The sequence below is a fragment of the Oryza glaberrima genome, chromosome 1 (assembly GCF_000147395.1).
Source record: "Oryza glaberrima chromosome 1, OglaRS2, whole genome shotgun sequence".
NCBI classification, from domain to species: domain Eukaryota; kingdom Viridiplantae; phylum Streptophyta; class Magnoliopsida; order Poales; family Poaceae; genus Oryza; species Oryza glaberrima.
The window spans coordinates 7581767-7600752 of NC_068326.1; the positions used below are offsets into that span (position 1 = coordinate 7581767).

General features: G+C 42.6%; 1 protein-coding gene and 1 pseudogene across 1 annotated transcript; both read left to right on the top strand.

Annotated features, from left to right (window-relative positions):
- Window positions 1-3515: 3515 nt before the first annotated feature.
- On the top strand, window positions 3516-4258 carry LOC127771793 (uncharacterized; annotated as a pseudogene).
- An 11494-nt stretch (window positions 4259-15752) lies between these two features.
- LOC127759882 (uncharacterized) lies at window positions 15753-16538 on the top strand. The gene has a single exon (XM_052284096.1). It carries the CDS (start codon window positions 16149-16151, stop codon window positions 16536-16538), a length of 390 nt encoding a protein of 129 aa, XP_052140056.1. The 5' UTR covers window positions 15753-16148.
- The last annotated feature ends 2448 nt before the right edge of the window (window positions 16539-18986 follow it).

Below are 18986 nucleotides of genomic sequence, written 5' to 3' on the forward strand. Positions count from 1 at the left end.
TGGACTTATTCCATTAATTTGTGCCTCGGCTACGTTGTGCGAAACAAAAAGCAAAATTACAATTAAGGAGTACTACTACTTTGTTGCAGGATGTAAGTAGTATAGTACTAGAATGTAAGTTTCTCTCGTGTCAAATATTTAGCCTTGTCATCAGCGGCGACATGGAATTCAATTTTAATTGGCATTGTGAATTGTGATTCTATGTTTGGTTGGTATACCCATATTGTCAAAGCTTGTTATACTTTAATTAACTAACATGTTTAACATGTATCCAATAAAATTAAAGCCACATTTTGGCCACAAAAGAGCAAACTTGCCACACTTTTATATATCAGTAGCATGTGGGACCGATATTATGGTGAAGAAATCTTACCATCAGTGTGCCACGAACCAAACAGGTGTCTAACATAATCAAACCTGCCTAACCTGAGTTGTGGCATGGTGAGGCAAATTGTGGTAGTAAACCAAACAACCCCTAAATACATGAATTGACTCCCAATTGTATTTAAAATCATACTATATTTTTTTCCTTGCACTGTACTCTATCTGTAAAAAACACTCGCACTAGGCTGTGATACATCCTAGTAAAATGAATCAACATTGTTTATTTTATTACGAAGGGAGTAGCTCTTTTATTCAGTCTAATAGTTCTAAGTTCTAACATATATGACAATTGCCTTTTACCTTCCTTTGGATGTCGATGGCCGTTTGATGTAGTGCAAACCATCTTTGCTGAAGAACATGTGAGCTGGAAACTTAACTACTCTTTTCATTCCATAATATAAGTCACAACTACTTTTTTCATATGTTTAATAATATAAGACTTGCATGCATACATATAATTAATTAGCACATCTTCTTCACTAATTATTATTTTTAAATCTTTTACCTTCAATATTTTTAATTCTATTGGTGCATGCATTATATTTATTAGGACGATCCAACTAGCATGTAATAATAATTGTCTCTTAACTTTTGGGTTAAGAGTGATTGTACTGAGTATTTGCAACACTTATAAGTGGCCGCTCTCTAAATGGTAATCTTGTATTTGACCCCATATATTTGTCAATTACACCCATGTAGCAGGAAATGCAGGCATGCCAGCGCTGATTACAGATGTGAAATGTCTGTTTTGCACATGACCCTCTCAACGAGTCTAGCTGTTCTCCCTAGCGTCGAGTTATCGATCCCTTCGCTCCCTCCACGGCTTCAACTGCGTGCAGCCGTTCGCGCATCCTCGCACCCACTGGTGGACACAGTCCTGGCCTCCTGGGTACCGGGTATACCCAAATTCTTTTCAAAAACAATAGATGTAGGTACAGTATATACGTGTATATAGTTTACTCTTAGTCTCTTTCCTCAAGAAATCTCTTCTTGTAGGCTCTTTGCTCACACCACTTCTAGATCAGTAACCAATTACCATAAATTACGGCTATGTTTAGATCCCACATAAAAATTCTACACCCTATCACATTAATATTGAAAGCCCTTGATCACCAGGTTACCACGGTTATGGTCAATAGTCCGAATATTTATATGTGGAAAGTAACTTTGTAAAACATGCTTAGAGTACATGTTGACGTTTGGCAGTATCGGCCACAATTATTTTTTTTTAATTTTTAGTGCAGTTTAGGGCATTTATATTTTTTCGAAATTGCTAGTTTTCAAGTTTTCAGTGACCTTTAACCTAGCATTGGACCGAGAGAGAGAGAGAACTCACCGGCGATTGCGACTCCTAGTGGTGGCAGCAACAACAACAAGATCCACTTCTCCAGTGATGGTGAGGTTAGAATTTAGAGTTTTGGGGTATGGGTTGGGGTTGGGGTTGGAGGGGAGTAGGGGGGGGAGGGGTTCCCCCTGTTAAAGGTATAGCTTTAGGCGGCAGCCGGATTGCCAAAGCCATGAGAATGGAGAGCGGCGGTGGGGGAACTCATCCAACAGTGGCAAGGTAGGCCATGGAGTTAGGAGGCGGTGGTCGACGGGTGGTGAATTTAGCTGCTGGCTTTGTTGAGGACGAGCCGCACGGGGGAATAGCGCCGCTGCCAAATTAGGGAGAAAGAGAGGGGGGAGGCAGCCGGTCTGGCATGCCTTGCTAGCGCCGTTGACGGCTTCGATCAGCTAATTAGGGAATATATTTAGCTTTATTCATGAATTTTTCAAATGTTGCACCTATTATATTTAAATGTTTCAGCTAGTATTCATATGGTGTTTCACTATTTAATTTGCAAATGTTGCACGTGGTGTTCTTGGAATATTTTAGCAAGTATTTTATAATGTTTCAATAATTATAGTTTAGTGTTCATATGTGATATAAAAATATTTCAACAATATCGGGTTTTTAATATTTTGTATCTCTGATATGTTTTATTTGTTTCACTCATTAGGACAGTAGGACTAAGTGTTTCATATAAGTGGTTGCTAGTGTTGCAGCCTGTATTTTTAAATGTTGCATTTCTCTTAAATATTTTATAGAGTGAACTGAAACAAACTTTTGTAATGGATGAAACATCGTCTGATTTTTTTTTATCAAAATATAATCGTGTAATATCTTGTTGTTAAGATTTAACTGTAAGGAATACAATGATGTAATCATATTATAGATTGGATAATTATTTTAGGAGAAAAAAACATTTAAAGGCGGAGAAAAGGGTGGAGATGAGTAAAAAAATTACGTGTGGACATGTATGAATAGACATGACATGACATGTGCAGCATACACTGTGAATGAGAAAAGAAAAAATGTATAGAGAAGCTATTGACGGGTACACTCCGTAGTCTGTATAGGCTGAAATATACGAGTAGGTGTCCGACGCGTCCGATTGTTTATTCGTGGATCGGACGTCCGACTTTAAGTATTTTCCGCATATAAGTCTGAGTATCACACCACCAGGCTACGTTCACATATAACAAACTTGATGATACTTTTGTATTAATTACCTTTTACCCCCAAACGTGGTTTGCGCTGAATCTGTTTATTTTTGTCATTAATTTTTGGTACGGGTTATTTTTTAAATAAGTTTTCGGATAAATTTATCAAAAATTTTGGCTAGGATCTGGAGGTGATTAATTTGTCTCCGACCCGACCTAGCAGTAGTTAGCGTATACGACTATAAGGCCCTATTTGTTTAGGCTTATAAGCCAACTTATAGGTCAAAAAGTCTAAGCCTAAACAAATAAGCAGCTTATTTGTTTGGCTTTTTTAAAGCCATAAGCCAGTCTAACACTATTAAGCCAAAAGCTAGGTTGGAGAAGCTTTTTTAGCTTATGTGAGGTTGATGTATAACTCCACCACTAAACTTAGGACATTAAATCCACCGGCTTATAAATCATTTAAGCCAATAAGTTAACTTAAAAGTCTAAGCCAATAAGCCTAAACCTAAACAAAAGGGCCTAATACCATTACCATACATGGATAGATGGACTCCGAATCCGGCTTAACCGCAGAAACCGCAGTCGCGCGTACATATACAAGGCGGCAGATCGAAACAATCGAATCGATCAGTTGGGATTGATCGATGGCGTCCTCATCGGCGGCGGCGGCGCCGCCGCTGGCGGAGGAGGACATGAAGCTGATGCGGATAGGGAGGACGATCTTCCGATCCCAGGATTTCTCCGGGACGTGCCGGAGGGACTCCTACTGCATCCGGTGCGGCGTCGCCTTCTGCTCCCACTGCTGCCGCTACCACCACCGCCACGCCGCCGTCTCGCGCTGGTACGACCCGCTGCTCCGCGTCGACCTCGACGGCGGCGGACGGCGGACGGGCGGCACGCGCTCCCGCGCGGGGTCGCGGCCTGCATGGCCGCCCAGGACTACACGTCCCGGCTGCCCAGGGACGCCTTCTGCCTCCCCTGCGGCGCCTCGTTCCGCGCCGACCTCTGCTCCCACCACGACGCGCACGCCGACGCGGCCACCGGCCAGCCCCTCGCCGACGCCGTGCTGCGCGGCATCGAGGAGCACGGCGACGGCCGGCACTGCGTGCGCTGCACGGGGTCCGAGTGGTGGGCGGACCTCATGGGCGTCGTGCTCGGCGACCCCGTGCTGACGGGCGTCGACGAGGAGGGGGCGTACTACGAGCTGCTCCCGGTGCTGAAGGCGACGGAGAGCAACTGCCTCCGCTGCGGCGACGACATGGAGGGGAAACTCCGGATTGGGTTTTACTGCTCGCTCGACTGCTTCCGGGAGGACCAGCGGACCATCGAGGAGAGGAGGCAGCGGAGGGTTGCAAGGCACGCCGCGCGCCACTCCCGCGACAACTGAGAGCTTATTTTTCAAAGCCCCTAGGCGAAATCAACCGTTTAGGCCCGGCGGCAGCAGCATGTGGCTGATTTTTTTTTTTTTTTTTTGGAAAATTGGTTATATAGCATCGAAAGTTCACTTTTTTTGTTTTATAGCACCGAAAGTTACCGGTTCACTTTAATAGCACCCAAAGTTCACCATGTTCTCATTTCTAACACTTCCGTCAATTCTCGATCGTTTTCCGTCTGTCTTGATCCAGCCACACACACGATATGACGTTTCTACCCCTCACAAGTACAAGTATAATGCATGTCAATGAGGGGTAGAAATGTCATATCATATGTGTGGCTGGATCAATAACGATCAAGACGGACGGAAAAATTGACGGAAGTGCTAAAAATGGGAACAGGGTGAACTTTGGATGCTATTAAAGTAAACCGGTAACTTTCGGTGCTATAAAACCAAAAACGTGAACTTTCGATGCTATATAATCAATTTTGCCTTTTTTTTCCTTATTAATCTGTGAATGATTGTTTCCTTTCTGTGAATGCTTATTAATCTGTGAATGGTTGTTAGTTCAGAAGATGATTTTGTGATTTGGGAATGAATATGTTGTTGTGGATGATTTGATTTGAGAATGTTGTTGTGGATGATTTGGGATGTTGGAGATGATTTTTTTTAATGATTTAGAGATATTAGACGTGGGGGATGTGAAATAGAAAAATAAAAACTTACTCCCGGTTGGTAACACCAACCGAGACTGATCCGGTTATTTTAACCGAGATTAATTCGTAGCCTTGGTTGAAAAACGGGAACTATAAAGGGTTCTCCATTGGGATTACAGAGCCTAGTGTTAGTTAAGCCATGCATATATGCATTGGATCAACACATCATGTGCGTGTTTCCTGGCAGCAGGCAATGGCAAGTCAATGACGAAGGCGGTGAGGCCTCTCGGCGGGGTAGGGACAAGCTACGGCGAGGCTTCCCGGTGCCGATGGTGTTAGCTGGTTCAAGGACCCGGTCGCCCGATCGTGGCGGAGGCAGTCCACGTCGAGGCGAAGCCCCTTGTCGGCGGCAAGGATCCCGGCCGTGTACCCCGCGATGCTGATCCAGCAATCACGACGGCTCTGGCGTGCATGCAAAACCAATAGCCAAGTAGCCGACCAATCTCTACTACTATAAAAATTAAATATATTTTTATCGGAACTTTGATACGTTATCCGTGTTTCAGTCAATTTTTTAATTTTATGTTGTATCAACCAAAATTTTTAATAAAGAAAAAAGTCCGACTTAAAGAGGTAAAAACGAAAAAACAAAGTCCAACTCAAAAGCAATAAAAAAAACTTCTATCGACAGTAAAATAGAAAAAAAAGCATCTTGCGTCCGACTTCCATAAAAAAAAAAAAGTCTCGCCACTAAAAAGAACAAAAAAAAAAAGTCCGTTTGGTTCCTTTGCACGGATATTCTTTTCAACTTTTTTCTGCATGTGAAAGAGTTTTTTTCGTACGTGCTTAGGCTCTTTGTTTTTTTCGTCCCTTTTTTTAATCCCATCGCGCCTCCCGGCCATTTTTGGTTTTTTTATCAATTTTTTGTCGCCGGTTTTTTCTCCCGTGCACTTTTGGTTTTCTCATCTGGTTTTTTAATCCGATCTTTTTACCACACGCCTCCCGAGTTGAACCCTGTCGCGCCGCCACTGCCATATCGATTATGCGTTTTCTCCTCCATTTTAATTGAAAAATCGATTCCCCACTCCTCCCTCATCATTTCCTCCATTATTTTCCCTTTCGATTCAGATTTAATTTGTCAAATTTAATATCCGTTTAACAGTTGCCGATGATAACGACGATTTTCCCCGGTCGTTTTTATCCTGAGTTTTACACTGATTTTGGAAAAAACGGAAGGCGATCTTCCCCGGTCATTTTTATCCCGAGTTTTACACTCTCATTTTGGAAAAAAAAAAAGAAAGAGTAGATCGAGTGGATCAAACACCCTCAACTAATTTTGGGTTATCCAGAAAGATTCGACCGGATTTGATGAGGAATAAAGAGTTTTACACTCTGATTTTGGAAAAAAAAATGAAAGATAAGATTGAGTGGATCAAAAATCCTCAACCAATTTTAGGTTATCCAGAAAGATTCGACCGGATTTGATAAGGAACAAAGAGTTTTACACTCTGATTTTGAAAAAAACAGAAAGAGAAGATTGGGTGGATCAAAAATCCTCAACCAATTTTGGGTGATCGAGAAAGATTCGACCAAATTTGATGGGGAGATTTGCTCCAGCAACCATCCAGCCATGGGACTATCTTTGAGGGGTTGAAGATAGTAGTAGACTGTGCGAGCTGAGCTTACGGCTACTTGGCTACTTGTGGCTGGATCAAAGGGAAGCAGGCCAAACAGAGGGACGTAGCAGACTGGCTATGGGCTAAAATGGAAGGAAGGCTATCGACCCTAGACCTAGGAAAGATTTTCATTGAATTTTTCAATTATAATGTATATAGCGATCTCAATATTTCAATTTATTGCTTAGCTCTTAATATATAAGTGAAAAAACGTCTTTACCCGTTGCAACGTACGGATATTTTTTTCTAGTAGAATTAAAAGTAAAAGATTAATTAAACATGTAAATACATGAGCCATGCATGTATCGATCACATATATGCATTTACGAAGTAGATCGATCGGTCTACTCGTGGGACGGGCATGCATGCTGATCAATCTCGATCGTGCCTGGCGATGGTGCGCAGTTGCCGACGGACGCGTCATCTCGCAAAACAAATTAACCATCGATCAATCTGATAAATCTATCTATTAAATTATTAAAGGAAAATAGAAAAAGGGTCTCCACGTTCGCTCTCACGGCTTAGAAATTCTCATATTAACTAGAGTCCATATAGAAATATAATTTAGAAATAGCTAAAATTCGAAATTAAAAAATAAGGAATATTATAAGAGAAGACTAGAGTCCATGCCGGTATAACTTAGAACTAATGAAAACTCAGAGTTAAAAAAAAGAAAATTAAGATTATGTTAGAGTCTATATAGAAATACTATTTAGAATAACTAAATTCGGAATAAAAAAAGAATATTGAAAGAAGAGTATAGAGTCCATATAGAAATACAATTTAGAAATAACTGAAATTCGAAATGATAAAATAAAGAACATTAGAAGAAGAGTATAGCGTCCATATAGAAATGCAATTAAGAAATAATAGAAATTCGGAACTAAAAGATAAGGAATATTAAAAAAAGAGTATAAAGTCCCTATAGGAATTTAGAATTAACTAAAATTCAAAATGAAAATAATAAAATTAAAAGTAGAGTTTAGAGTCCATATAGAAATACAAGTTACAAATAACTAAAATTCGAAATTAAAAAAAATATGGGAATAAGAGTCTAGAGTCCATATAGAAATACAATTTAGAAGGAACTGAAATTCAAAATTAAAAAATAAAGAATATTGAAGATGAGTTTAGAGTCCAGATATACGATTAGAAATAATAAAAATTCAGAATTAAAAATAAATAATATTAAAAGAAAAGCCTAAAGTCTATATAGAAATACAATTTATAAATAATAAAAATTCGGAATTAAAAATAAAGAATATTAAAAGACGAGTCTAAAGTCCATATAGAAATACAATTTAATTATAAATAACTAAAATTTGATATTAAAAATAATTAATAACTATTACATATATGCAGTACAATATGGATATTACACATTTGTAGTTTGGTAAAGTTAGTATAAAATTTAAAATTATATTATCATTTTAATATATTTTAATAATAATTTGAGAAATATATATGCTATTATATGAGAAAAATATAATGATACTAGCCTCGTAATCTACACGGGCCACCGTGCTACCTAATGTAATGACAAAATAGATTGGAGCGTCAAACCTCATAACGTTGGTGCGGTGCAGTTTGGCTCGCACACACATATGGATCTGTGCAGGCTTGGTCAGTTCGTTGGTGCATGCATGCGTGCACCACGTCCGCATGCGTATTGCTTGCCTGTTTGTTCCACCCAAATGATTTAGCTTCGTGCGTGCCATCTAAATAGTTATTAAATAATTTTAAAAATTTAGTACCATAGATTAATATAAAATATATCACTTCACAAATATATAAATTCAAATGATCAACTTTTATAAATTGTAATAAAAATAACAAATTAAATTATCGTACATTCGCTGATATTAATCCTCTGTGCCATGTGATTTTGGGGGTGTGCCGCCGTGCCGCGCTATGCGAACTTGCGCAGCTAACCGGCCACGGCCACACACATTCGTGCTTTCTCCCGAACCGACATTCACCTTCTTGTCGTCGTTTCAGCGTCTGCAAATGCAAGCAAGAGGGAGGGGCCAATGACCAATCGAGAGTCGGATATCAAATTCACTGAGTTAGATATATCACATTCTATATTAGAATATCGTAAAATCTAAATCGAGAGCGCTCTCGATCGGTTTAGTCATAACAAACAACGCTACCAACCATTGTCATTGTCCAGATATGTGTCTTCAAAAATCTTATTTTACTATAGTACTAATTGATCAAGCAAATAGAAAAAATATTCCTACCATCTATGCTTCAAATACAATTTTCTCTTAAACTACTCATCCGATCTACGATCCGACTACACCGTTGTGTTCGTAACAATTAAATCTTTACAACAAGATCTCACATGATTATATTTTGATAAAAAAAATAAAAAAATACTTTTATAATATATCTAAATTACTTTGAGATTTCACTAAGTTACTTCTTAAACATATAAAAGTAAATTCAATAAAGTTTTAAAATAATTAACATATATTATATAAGTTACTTTCTTTTTGTTATAAGTTACTTCTATAGTATATATAAATTACTTTTAGACTTTATTGAATTACTTTTATATGTCTAAGAAGTAACTTAGTGAAATCTAAAAGTAATTTAGATATATTATAAAAGTAATTTATATTCTTTCATCAAAATATAATCATTTGAGATCTTGTTATAAAGATTTAATTGTTACGAACACAACGGTGTAATCGGATCGTAGATCGGATGAGTAATTTAAGAGAAAATTGTATTTGAAGTATAGGTGGATAATGTCTATCATAGATGAAGTGGTACCTGGTATAGTCACGTCCTATATTTCGGGACTATCTAGGCAAAAATCACCCAAATTTTTTCTCTCCTCAGATCTGCATCCAACGGTAAAAAAAATAACAGTACAGAGAAACCATTCAAATAGCCTGTGATTGTGCTTGTTAGTAGAGTAGTATTCAGTAAAGATTAACACAAATATTGCATTTATAACTAAAACTACAGTATTTTATAACTAAAATTACATTTATAAAAATAGTAGATATGGCATATAAGTGCACTGTAATTTTAGTATAAATGCACTGTAAATTTTGGTAACTATAATATTTGTCGTTTTAGAACAAATATATTGCTTGAGAAACCGTGCAGATATCTGAAGTGTTAGATGTTGCATTTATAACTAAAATTACAGTGCTTTATAACTAAAATTACATTTGTAAAAACAGTAGATATGGCATGTAAGTGCACTGTAATTTTAGTACAAGTGCACTGTAAATTTTGGTAACTAGAATATTTGTCGTTTTAGTACAAATACATTGCTTGAAAAACCGTGCAGATATCTAAAGTGTTAAATGTTGCATTTATAACTAAAATTACAGTGCTTTATAACTAAAATTACATTTGTAAAAACAGTAGATATGGCATGTAAGTGCACTATAATTTTAATACAAGTGCACTGTAAATTTTGGTAACTAGAAAAAGAAGAAAGAAATAGATAGAAGAAATAAATGGCTACTGACATGCGTGATGTACAGGACAGGTTGACTCAGTCATGGACTCAACTAACCCTGCTGTTGCACAAATCTTGGAAAACATCATGCGGCTAGAAAAACGTTAAATACTATAGAAAAAATCACCGGACAAATATTTAGCAAAATCGATATATTTCGTATGTATATGAGAAAATATAGAAAAGAAACTATTGATAGAAAGAAGCCCAATAGAAAAGCCTGACAGGCTGGTTCCCTCCTCCCTCATCTCCTCATTTTGTAGGCGGAAAAAGTACACCGAAGGTCCCTCAACTTGTCATCGAGTTACAAAATCGTCCTTGAACTGCAAAACCAGATACAACGCATCCCTCAACTTACAAAACCAGTGCAAACTAGGTCCCTCGGTGGTTTTGCCTCCGGTTTTGTCTGATGTGGCAGCTAACTTAGCGTGGGACCCACGTGAGTCCCAAATGTCAGCCTCTTCTTCCACTCCACCTCTCTTCCTCTCTCCTCTTCTTTACTCTCAGGGTCTCAGCAGACAGCAGTGCAACCGGCGGGTGGGGGAGGCGGGAGTCCGGCGGCGGCGACGACGAGGCGGCGGCGACGAAGCGGGAGCAAGAGGGCTTCCCTCCACGCCGCCGCCGCCGACGGCGCGGGACCGGCACACGGTGGCGAGGGACCGGCACACGGCGGCTACGCGCACGACTGGCACACGGCGTCCTCGATCCGTCTTGCCACCATGGACTGCCGCCCGTGGCGGTGGGATCTGGCGCCCACGCCGTCAGCGGCGGGATCTGGCGCTTGCGCCATCGGCGGTGGCGGCGGCGTCCGCCTCATCGCCCATCGCCACGTCGCCGCCGCCGCCACCTCGTGTGGGCTCACGGGTGGGCTGGTGTAGGCCTCAAACGCGAACCCGGCGAGCACGACGGCGAGGTTGAGATCGAACGGCAGCCGTGGCGGGTCCTCCCCGACCAAACCCTCCCCGGCGGCGCTCTTCGATCCGGGCTTCACCACGGACTGCGGCCATGGCGCGGTGGAGGGCGGAGGCCGCCATAGCGCGTGCCTCCACCCCGCCGCCCGTCACCGGCCGCCCAGGTGCTCCCCCGCCGCATGCGTACCGCTCTTCCTTCGTCGTCCGCTGCCACAACGCGTGCCTCCACCCCCCCCCCCCGCCCGTCGCCAGCTACCTAGGTGCTCCCGCCGCATGCGCACCGCTCTTCCTCCGTCGCTCGCCGCCACAGCGCCTGTCTCCACCCCGCCACCCGTCGCCGGCCGCCCAGGTGTTCCCCCGCAGCCTGCGCACCGATCCTCCTCTGTCGCCCGCCGTCGCTGACCGCCCTTTCCCACCTCGCCCCACCAAGGCGCCGTCGCCGGCCGCCCAGGTCCTCACCCCACCGAGGAGAAAACTGAGAGAGAGGATGAAGGAGAGAAGAAGGGAAAGAAATGATGACGTGGTCACCCTGAGTGTGGGGCCCGCGTGGGTCCCACGCTGAGTCAGCTGCCACGTAGGATAAAACCGGAGTCAAAACCGTCAAGGGACCTAGTTTGCACTGGTTTTATAAGTTAGGGGATGCGTTGTACCCGGTTTTGTGGTTCAAGGATGATTTTGTAACTCGATAACAAGTTAAGGGACCTTCGGTGTACTTTTTCCTTTTGCAGGCCCAATAGCCAAAACGAAGTCCCAAAATCAAGTAACCCTAGACCACTTGGGCATCTCCTGGCCTTCCCCCTCGCTCGAACGCGCGGCGCGGCGCGGCGGCGCACAGACGCCGTCGAGGCATCGCCCTCGGCCGGTTGCAGACGCCGTTCTCTCGCTCGGTCGGCCATCTCCCCTTGCTCACCGCGCGCGCACCGCCGAGTAGTTCTGATTCGATTCAATCGATTGCCAGAGGTAAGCCATTCGATCCTCACTTTCCAATTCGTTGAATGTGAAGTTTGAATCGCACATTTGTTAGATTGTTTCCTGTTGAACTGCTTAAGTGGTCCATATATAAGAGAAAATTTGAACCCAATTTGTTGTCTAATTTTGTAGACTGGACAAGTGTACACCAGATTTTAACGCAAGAGAGCTGTACTTTGTTTATTGTAGTGAATGGCTGCCTAATTTTGTGCATTAACCATGGTGTGATGGCGTGATGTTGATGGATTCGTGGATATATACTTAAATCTGTAGATTGTAGTGCATATATTTTTCACAAAGTATCACAATAATAACTCAATAAGTAGCACTGAAATACCATATTGTTGATTATTTTTTTTAATCTGAAACATGAAGAGGAAAAATGATCCCGCTATTTTTAGAAAAAAAATGGTACTTAAATACCATATTGTAAGATTTCTTTTTATCATATTTGATATGTCAAACGATTGTCAATCAGTAGTTTAGTACTTCCATATATTAAACACATTAAATTTATGACTAATTCTGCTTATATCAGTTATATATTATACAACTATTAGTTAGAACTATATGAAATTATAGATATCAAATGTTAGGCTTTGGGTTGAATTTTGTTTTACCTCTTCCTATTTCGCATACCAAACCTTAAAATCCTAGGCCTGCCCCTCCATGTCAACAAGTTGATCATAAATATCCACAAACAAAAATAGAAGGCGCGAAGAGGAGCTTTCAGAAGTCATATGGTTCCAAAAACACAATTGGTTAGAGTATAGTGTTTCAGAAGTCAGAGGAGCTTTCTGTTTTTATTGCTTTCTTTTGAATTATGGTTTTGAATGCTACACTGGTGAAGGGTTCTGGTATTGCAAAAATGCAACTCACTCCTTTGATGCTCAGTCTTGCATTTTTTTTTCTGCACTTGTACTGTACTTCAATGTATGAATTGCCATGGATAGTTTTAGCCTTCAATTTGAGCCCTAGGCGTGTAGAGATCCTGGTTCCGCCACTATCAATAAGTAATACTGAAATACCATATTGTTGTTTTTTTTTTAGTCCGAAACATGAAGAGAAAAAATGGTCCCGCTATTTTTTTTAGGAAGAATGGTACTAAAATACCATATTGTAAGATTTTTTATCATATCTGATATGTTGAACATTTGTCAATGAGTAGTTTAGTACTTGCAAATGTTAAACACATTGAATTTATGGCCAAATCTGCTTATATCCGTTATATAAGTCACCCATATATTGTTGTTCCGAATGCATTGTTGTGTTGATGCAAAAGTCTCATACAAATATTCTAAACCTATTCGCTATTTGAGCGTAAATATTGTAAACAGAAGAATAACCAAGGGTTATCATTGTCCATTTCCTCCTACTCATAGGATTTCTAGAGCTAATATTTAGCCAAATGTTTTTTCAATCACCTCCAAATCCTAGAGGATTTGTATCTAGGATCTAGAATTTAGGATTTGAAGCCCTATCAAACAGGTCCATAGATTTTTATCAAGTCTTATCCTCCGGGATGGAGGTCTATGGGTAGACAAGCAGACCTTCTGTTGTCTGTGAAGGCCAGCATACACAAGAGTCAGAATGGAATACAATTATACTTAATACATTTTTTTTCTTTTCTTTGAAACTAGCAGGATTGCAGGAGTTTGGGTATTAGTATGTGCTGTTTATTATAAATTGATTAAGTGATTGTCAAATAGATGATTAAGTGCTGTTTATTAGATGGGTGACGCTCTAATAGATGAGAAATCAGTGAAGTGCGTAAGTCTATGTACATTGATCCTCTCAGACTGTCGATACTGAAATTCCAAAACTAATTCCAAAAGAAGAGTTAGGTTTTCTTGTGAGCATTTCTTTACAGTAGCACCTTAGGATGACATAGCCTTAATGGCAAGGTTTAAAAGAGGAAAGGAATCTCTCATTCTTTATTAAAATAAAAAATGAATACTATGTAATGCAGTTACAAATAATTGTATTCTAGGAGCCAGGAGGTGTTGAAATTGGAAACCCCTGAAGTTGATCAGCTGAACCAGTTATCAACTCCAGCAGAACAGCAGAATCTCTAGCTAGCCAAAGAAGCCAAGGATAGCAATGGCACTCCGGCGAGCACTGGGATGGTCAGAGGGGGAGGTAATGCGTCCAGAGTCTAAGCCTTGCTCCCGGTTGATGCGACAGACTGCTGGCGTCTTCTCCGTTGGCGGTGCCCTTTCTTTCTGGGTGCTCTGCCGCCTTCACTATGGTCATTGTTCTTATCCATTTAATTCTCTATGATTCATTCTGTTCTATATTCTACCCGTCTTGCCAATGGTAGTTAGTACTGACCATGTGTTTCTTTTGTAGGTCCAAGAATAACAGTTCCAAGGAGTCTCAGGTGGGCATCGTGCGGAGCAATCTCTGTGAGCTCAGCATCGGCATTGCTCGTGCGACTCTTCAGCCCAGAGTGTGAACCACAGAATATAGCAGCTTATGACAAACTTGGACACAAGACTGGATAGTATTATAGAAATATTAGGTATTGATCACCATCTAAAGAATTAGAGCTAGATAGCAAAAGCTATGTACGTTTGCTGATTCAGTCCAGGAGATATCATTGTAGATATATTTGGATGTCTTTTCTGTAAGATGTTTATGCATGATGTAACCTGGCCTGAAGACCTTCCCTCCATAGGAGTATCCACTTCACTGGCTGCCGTCATGTTGTCTCAAGAGCTATGAGCTAGTAAATTCTCAAGTTGAAGGCATGCATCGTGGACAATGATTGTTATTATTTTACCTGAAACCTGATGGGTTTAATAAGTTTAAGGAAACACGCTAGGTTTGTTGTTCTGTGAGTTTTATTTACTTGATAGTAAGATTCTTCTTTGAAGAGAAAAGGACTGTCAATGAGGATGTATTTTTGTGTGCTTTCTGCAAGATGTTTACGCTCAATATGGCCTGCCAAAGAACTGCACTTCTGTTCATAGGCATTTGCTCTAGCATTCACCTCAAGTTCTCTCTGAAAATATGAAATAACCTGTTTTAAACATCATAAATTAGGGGTTTTTTACTCATTCAAATAGAATTCGTCCTTCATGTGATCATGTCTGACAACGCGAATTTATTGGATTTGTTGTTTTGAAGAGAGACAAAGTAATCTTTGACCCGCCATTAATAAAATAATTTACCCTTAATAAAATGGTCATAACTCATAAGGTAGAGCTTCTCTACCTTTTCGAGTAAAAAGAGAGAGACAAACGTATTGAATTTGTTTGTTTTGAAGAGAGAGAGAAGGGGACTGACAATATTTAGGGCTCGATCGGTTCACAGGATTTTCAAAACGTAGGAATAGGAAAAACGTAGGAATACTATAGGAATACATGTGCAAACCTATGGATTGAGAAACACATGAATTTTTCCTATGTTGTTGAGCAAGCCAACCAAAGGAATGCAAACATTAAGTTGGAGTGGATTATTTTTTCCTATGCTTTTCCTTTAAAAATGGAGGAATGGAAAACTTTTCTATAGTTTTTCTATGGTGCATTCCTATGAAACGAATGGTAGTTTAAAACCTATTCCTATTCCTATGCTTTTCCTTTGCAATTCCTTTGAAACGAATAAGCCCTTATTTTGTGAATTTGTATTTTTGAAGAGCAACAGAAGGAATCCGGATCTGGTGCAGTTATAGTTGTAACAGCAAGTTAACACTGCACACAACACCAGCCATCCTCCGTTTTTCTGATCAACGGTTTAGATGCAAAGCTACAGTTGCCATGTGAACAGTACCCGTGCTACAGTATTTATTGCTACAGTGTTATGAACAGTACGGTTCGCGATCTGAGCTGTCCAGTTCGCATCCAATGGTGCTAATGCTACTGGTTAAGTTGCAGTCACTATTGTGACTGCACCTGATCCAAATCCGTTTCGGGTTGGCTGGAAAATCCGAGTTGGAGTTGCAACCCTACCAGCGATCCTTCGCCGCCGCCCCGGTGCACCTCAAATCAAATCAAAATCAAACTGCATCCAGATCCTGACTTCGAAATTCGAATCGCGCGCATTACAAAAACTTGCATCGCTTTCTCTCCCAAATCGAAAATCAAACTTAGTCCGAAACTGTGCTCACCAACGAAACGCGCGATCGATCTCTTTGGTGGCCTCTCTCTGCTGATTCCTCCTTCCCGACGAGATTGCCATCGCCTCTGCCTCTCGCGCGTTCGATCGATGCCGCTAAATCTCGCGCTGTGCTGCGCGCGCGGGCGCGGCGCGTACTGCTGCCCGCCGCCCGGCGACCACCCGGCGCCGCCGTTACGCGTGGACGCCGCCGCCGCCGACGGCGGCGGCGACTGGTGCTGCTACGAGGAGCTGCCGGTCTCGACGCCGCCGCACGTGCCGCGGGGGCTGGCCAGAGGGGGCGAGGACGAGGACGAGGACGACGACGATGGGCTGGAGCTGACGATGACGAGGGGCGCGCCGGGGGTCAGGGACGACGCCGACGATCAGCAGCTGGTCTCGCCGGCGGCGGCGGCGGCGGGTGGCGTCGGGTTCGTCGCCAAGTCGTGGATCGCGTCGGTCTACGAGAGGCTGTCACGAACGTTTTCCGTGCTCCCGTGACAATCCAGTTCGGGTTTCGTGAAATCCCGTTGTTTTTTTTACCGGGTCAGGGATAACTCAAACCACTCGATTTTCGGTCAAGTTTAAAAAAAATTCAAATTGGATTTAAATTTTTTGATAATTTCATCGGGTTATTAACAGATTATGTGAAATTCGATGATACCATTATTGAGCGGATTTTGATTCTGTATCGAGATTGTGAAACCCTGGGACTGACAAAGTGACAACACGTCGTGTTCGACAAAAAGACGTGATCAAATCACGATCACACTTTTCCTATTGTTTGTTTTAATTTTTGCATAGTTTTTTTAAGGAAAAAAGTACGAATTGCCCCCCTGAACTATCGTGGTCATATGAATTACCCCCTCAACTCAAAAATAGACATTTTGCACCCTCAGCTACTAAAACCGGACAAATAACCCCCCTACTCAATCTCTGGAGTGGTTTTTGATCTACGTGGTATACATGTGGCAGACAAGCCAGCACTCCTATAAAAAAAATTCGGTGGGGCCCACCTCTGCACCCCCCCTCTCTCTCTTCTCCCAGATTCATCCCCTCCCCTGGCTATAGCACGCAGCGGCGGGGCGAATGGTGGCAGCGGCGGCGGTGGCGGCGAGCGCGGCTGGGTGAGCGAAGGCAGCTTCGGCGGCGACTGGCTGGGCGAGCGGCGGTGGCGGTGGCGGCGAGCGCGGCTGGGCAGGCGGAGGCGGCTGCGGCAAGCGGCGGGCGCGGCTGGGCGGGCGGAGGTGGACGCGGCTGGGCGGGCAGAGGCGGCGGCGGCAACGGCTGGCTGGGGGAGCGGCGGCGGCGAGCGCAGCTGGACAGGCGGAGGCGGCTGCGGCAAGCGGTGACGACGGCGGGCGCGACTGGGCGGGCGGAGGCGGCTGCGGTGAGCGGGCGAGGCTGGGCGGCCGGAGGCGGCGCGGCTCCCTCACGCACCAATGGGAGCAGCAGCACGGTGTTGAGGCCCTCGCGCCCTCACTCTCTCCCTTCAGCTGGGCGACGGAGGGGTTCCGAGGCGAGGCTGCGGTGGCGAGGTGAGGTGAGGTAAGGCGGCAGCGGCGGAGGGGAGCCGAGCACTCCGGCGACGGCGCGCGGCGCGAGCGACGGCGATGGCGACCGCCCCTCCTCGAGTTCCTCCGCGGGATCGACAAGCCGCCGAGCGTGCGTGCGCGTGAGAGAGAGAGGGGGAAGAGTGAGACAGAGAGTGAGAGAGAGAAGATAAGAGAGAGAGAGAGGAATAGTGGAAGAGGATATGACATGTGGGTCTCATATTTTTATTTATAAATTAAATGATAACTGGACTGCCATGCGTACGCTACGTAGACCAAAACCACCGCGGATTGGGTCGAGGGGGGTAATTCGTCCGGTTTGCATAGTTGGAGGTAAAAAATGTCCGGTTTTATGGTTCAGGGGGATAATTCGGACGACCGCGATAGTTCGGGGGGTAATTCGTACTTTTTTTTTTTCTTTTTTAGATGACTTTTGAAGATATATGAGTATGTTTTTTTTTTGGCATCTGACACGATATTTATTTGCGCAAAGTGATGAACTGTACTGACCGGTTGTAGCGATAGGACTAGCAAGTTTTACTGGCACCACAGATGTAGCGATCATGTTCTGCAACGCCGTATCTCTGTCCATCTGTCGTCTTGAAAACAAAGAATCTATGCTGCGTGCTTTGCTCCGAGCCTCCGATGGAACATACAGGAGCAGGTTCGGTGGATCAACCACTCAAACGACGTGAAAACACACAACCAGTTATTACTCCTTTTGAGGAAAAGGGAAACAAAGTTATGTGGCGTTTTGAATCCATCACAAGTAATTAAAAACGCATGAAGTTTCACATCTCGCAAGGATGTGTTTTCCTCTCAAACTTCTGTTAATATTTTGTCTGAAATTAAGAGATGGAGTATGTGATTAACCCCGTGGCTAAAATGCCATCCACTTAAGTACTACTCCGAGGGGTGAAAACGGTCGGAGTCGGTAACATATCTTCGACAACAACGCTCGATCGATCGGTAATTGACTATATTTATGATTTAAACTACTCAGTATCAGCATTAATACGATATAGAAATAAATTAAAATTTTTTTATAAATAGTAAAAAAAAGGTACGGTCAGAAAACAGGACCCTTATATGAAAACGAGCTTGGTCAACCGGGAATTTCCGTGGCCGTTTTTCTACTCCTTTCGTAGTTATATTTTGGGACAAAGGAAATACCTTCACGCTAACAAATTCAAACTTTGATAACTTGTTTCTAAAATATATTATTAAAAACATATAACAAAATTTGTTCACTAATGCTACTAACCGTATGAATATTTATTATCCGGAATCAGAAATCTGGTGTAACTGTGGGCCCCACGCTTAGGCTCTTTTCTCCCTATTTTCAATTTCCACGGTCCACGGGCCGGCCCCACTGCCCAGTCAGCCCGATCCGACG

Excerpts from the sequence above, each read along its gene's own strand:
- LOC127759882 (XM_052284096.1), top strand. The coding sequence starts at position 16,149 with ATGCCGCTAAATCTCGCGCTGTGCTGCGCGCGCGGGCGCGGCGCGTAC.